A 2813-nucleotide genomic window follows, 5' to 3' on the forward strand; every position below is an offset into this window, starting at 1 on the left:
TGCTTAAGTTTATATATCTTAACTTGATACGGCTATTTTCCTGTTCCTTATATAAAAGTATCCATATATAAAAGTATCCATTCATTTTACAAGGTTGCAGTAAAAAATTGAAACATAAGAATCCATTTCCTGTCTGACAGACCTTAAAGATGAGGAAACACGTTGTTAGGTTTTGTTCTACCAGTGGTGGAGGTCTCTCAGTTTTCGAGGGGCCTATTGTCTCTGCCCTATTGATAAATTATATTTACTGATTCAAAAGTGAAGAGTTTATAAACCCTTTGGGTCAGATGGAAGCTTGAAAATGAAAAGTTTGAATTGAAATTGGCACAGTGTCTGAATAAGATATAAAATAGTTTTTATTCATGATTATTGTTTTCATCTTTGCAAAGGCAAAGGGTGTGTGTTTGCATGGTTGTTTTATGGGACATACTAACCTTTGCTCTGTGGTGGGTTTTGGCTGCGGTCTCGCAGAATATTAATCTCGTAGATTGCTCCGTAGGGATTAAACAGTTCATGAAGCTGCTCCTCTGACCAAGACCGTGGGATTTGCCCTACAAACATCTTAATAGCATCAATGTCTGGTTGATCAGAATGGTCCAGGGCTCCATTCATCTTCTTCCTGCTGCAAATGCAAATATTATTAGTGTGAAACTTAGATGTGATTAGAAAGTTTACAACACTAATTTCAAAGGCTTTTCTGCATAAATAGAGTGTCTAATTATTTTAGAAAGAAAGGTCAAAGGATGGTGCTACAGAGAGATGTATCTAAAGCCAACAAGGGCATCAACAAGCTGGCCACTGGAGCAATCCTGAGTCAGAACAGGGCTCTAACTACCATTGAGATCATGTCCTCCATATTTTTTATTCATATTTGGCCTCAATTATGATATAAACTAAAAATAAATGACAGTGAAACTGAGTTTAGGACAATGATCTGAATCTCCCCCTAAACCGTGAGGTGTTTTATATTTAAAGAGCGAAGAGAAGTTCGACTATCTACTGAAAAGAAGTGGCTACCATGTCGCTACGGTAACTGCAACACAAGGCTACAGACGGCGTTAGTAAGTGAGTCAGTCACAGCAGTCAGTGGAAGTGGAGCACACCCACCGAGCAAAACTTTTTTGAAAAGACATGAAATGAAGTTATTTACATCCAAACGACATCTTCATTTGGTTGAAAAGTGAAAAACTATAACTTTCATATCGTTAAAAAGACGTTGAAAACTGGGTTTGAAACATCTGTTATTGGACTACAGAGGGACAAAATCAGAGGGACCAATCACAGCCCAGTGTTCAACAATGATTTCTGGACTAAATCCAGTCTATGACGGACCGAACAGGTTTAGCCTAAAAACCATTGTCTGAATGACGTCTGCTGGAGCATCAAGCTTCACATCCTGGAGGAGAACAGTTTCAGTTGTAGATGACGGCAAGAGAAAAGAAAATTTTCATGAGGAAAGATTTCAGCCCAGCTGCTCAGACAGCGAAGAAACATCGAACCAAAGCTGCTGTTGGACACCCTGGACTCACTGCAGTTTGCTAACCAACCCATTATTGGAGTGGAGGATGCCATCGTCTACCTGCTTCAGCAGGGGCTCCCCGACCTGAAGACCACTGGGAGCACAGTGAGAGTCATGTTCTTGGACTTTTCCAGTGTTTCAACACCATCAAACCAGAGCTGCTGAGGGGGAAGATGGAGGACAGTGGAGTGGACAGACATCTGGCTGCCTGGAACATCAACTACCTCAACGAACGCCCTCAGTACATGCAGCTGCACGTCTGTCAGTCAGAGGTGGCAGTCTGCAGTACCGTGTCCCCTCAGGGCACCGTTCTGTCTCCGTTCCTCTTCACCCTCTACACCATGGACTTCACCTCCAACAAGGACAGCTGCCATCTCCAAAAGTCCTCCACCATTGTAGACTGGGATTCTGAGGGGAAGGAGCTGGAGTATTGATCGGTCATCATGAGCTTTGTGGACTGGTGTGAGAAGAACCATCTGTGTCTGAACACCAGTAAGACCAAGGAGATGGTGATGGACTTCAGGAGAAGACCTCCACCTCACCCTCCGTGAACATCCAGGGACAGGACATAGAAAGTGTGGAGAGTTTGAAATCCCTGGGTGTTCACGTCAATAAAAAACTGGACTGGACTCATAACAGTGACGCCCGGTAGAAGAAGGTTTCTGTCCTAGGCTGCACTCTGGACTAAGTGGCTGAGAGGAGGGTGCTGTCCAAGCTTCCATCCATCATGGACGATACCTTCCACCCTCTGCAGCAGACTGGACAGGAGCTGAGCAGCTCCTTTAGTCAAAGACTTTACAGCCTGTTTGGAAAAAGAAACACTACTGCAGGTAATTCATCCTGCTGCAACCAGACTCTACAATGAGACACTATAACAGCAATAACTGCTGCAATGGAGAATGTGTGTGGTGATGCGGCCTCTTTCTGTTCCTTTTGAAGTTAATTTCATGTCTCTTATTTTTCTGATTTGGATTTGGTTGTTTTATTTAAAAGTTTCCTTTTTTTGTTAGATTTAGCTTGGGCTACTGTGTTGCATGTCTTTCTGATTTTGATTTGATGTGATGTTACCACTCATACCCGGAGACGCCCAGGGCAGCGGCACAGGTGTTTTCCATCAGCCAAAAAGTGTGCAGACTGGCACGGCCGTTATAAAATGGCAGCTGTGCAGTTGAAGGGATTCAAAGCCGTTCAGAGCAGAGATGAAGGAGCGGCGGACGGAAGGACTTTGCTGCTCAGACTCATCCAACTATTCACCAAGGAGGAACGGGTGGGTGTTGGAATGAGCTGGAGGTGA

The 2813-nt window shown here is 43.7% G+C and overlaps 1 protein-coding gene across 1 annotated transcript in view; it reads right to left on the minus strand.

The window, feature by feature from the left end:
* The window catches only part of LOC107096215 (CUGBP Elav-like family member 1), a 68004-nt gene that overhangs the window by 38482 nt on the left and 26709 nt on the right, over positions 1 to 2813 (minus strand). The window contains exon 2 of the mRNA XM_015392785.1: positions 435 to 622. Coding sequence (XP_015248271.1) covers positions 435 to 622 — 188 coding nt within the window. The remainder of the gene's footprint in view (positions 1 to 434; positions 623 to 2813) is intronic.

This window comes from Cyprinodon variegatus, unplaced genomic scaffold (genome assembly GCF_000732505.1).
Source record: "Cyprinodon variegatus isolate N-32 unplaced genomic scaffold, C_variegatus-1.0 Scaffold606, whole genome shotgun sequence".
Taxonomy (NCBI): Eukaryota; Metazoa; Chordata; class Actinopteri; order Cyprinodontiformes; family Cyprinodontidae; genus Cyprinodon; species Cyprinodon variegatus.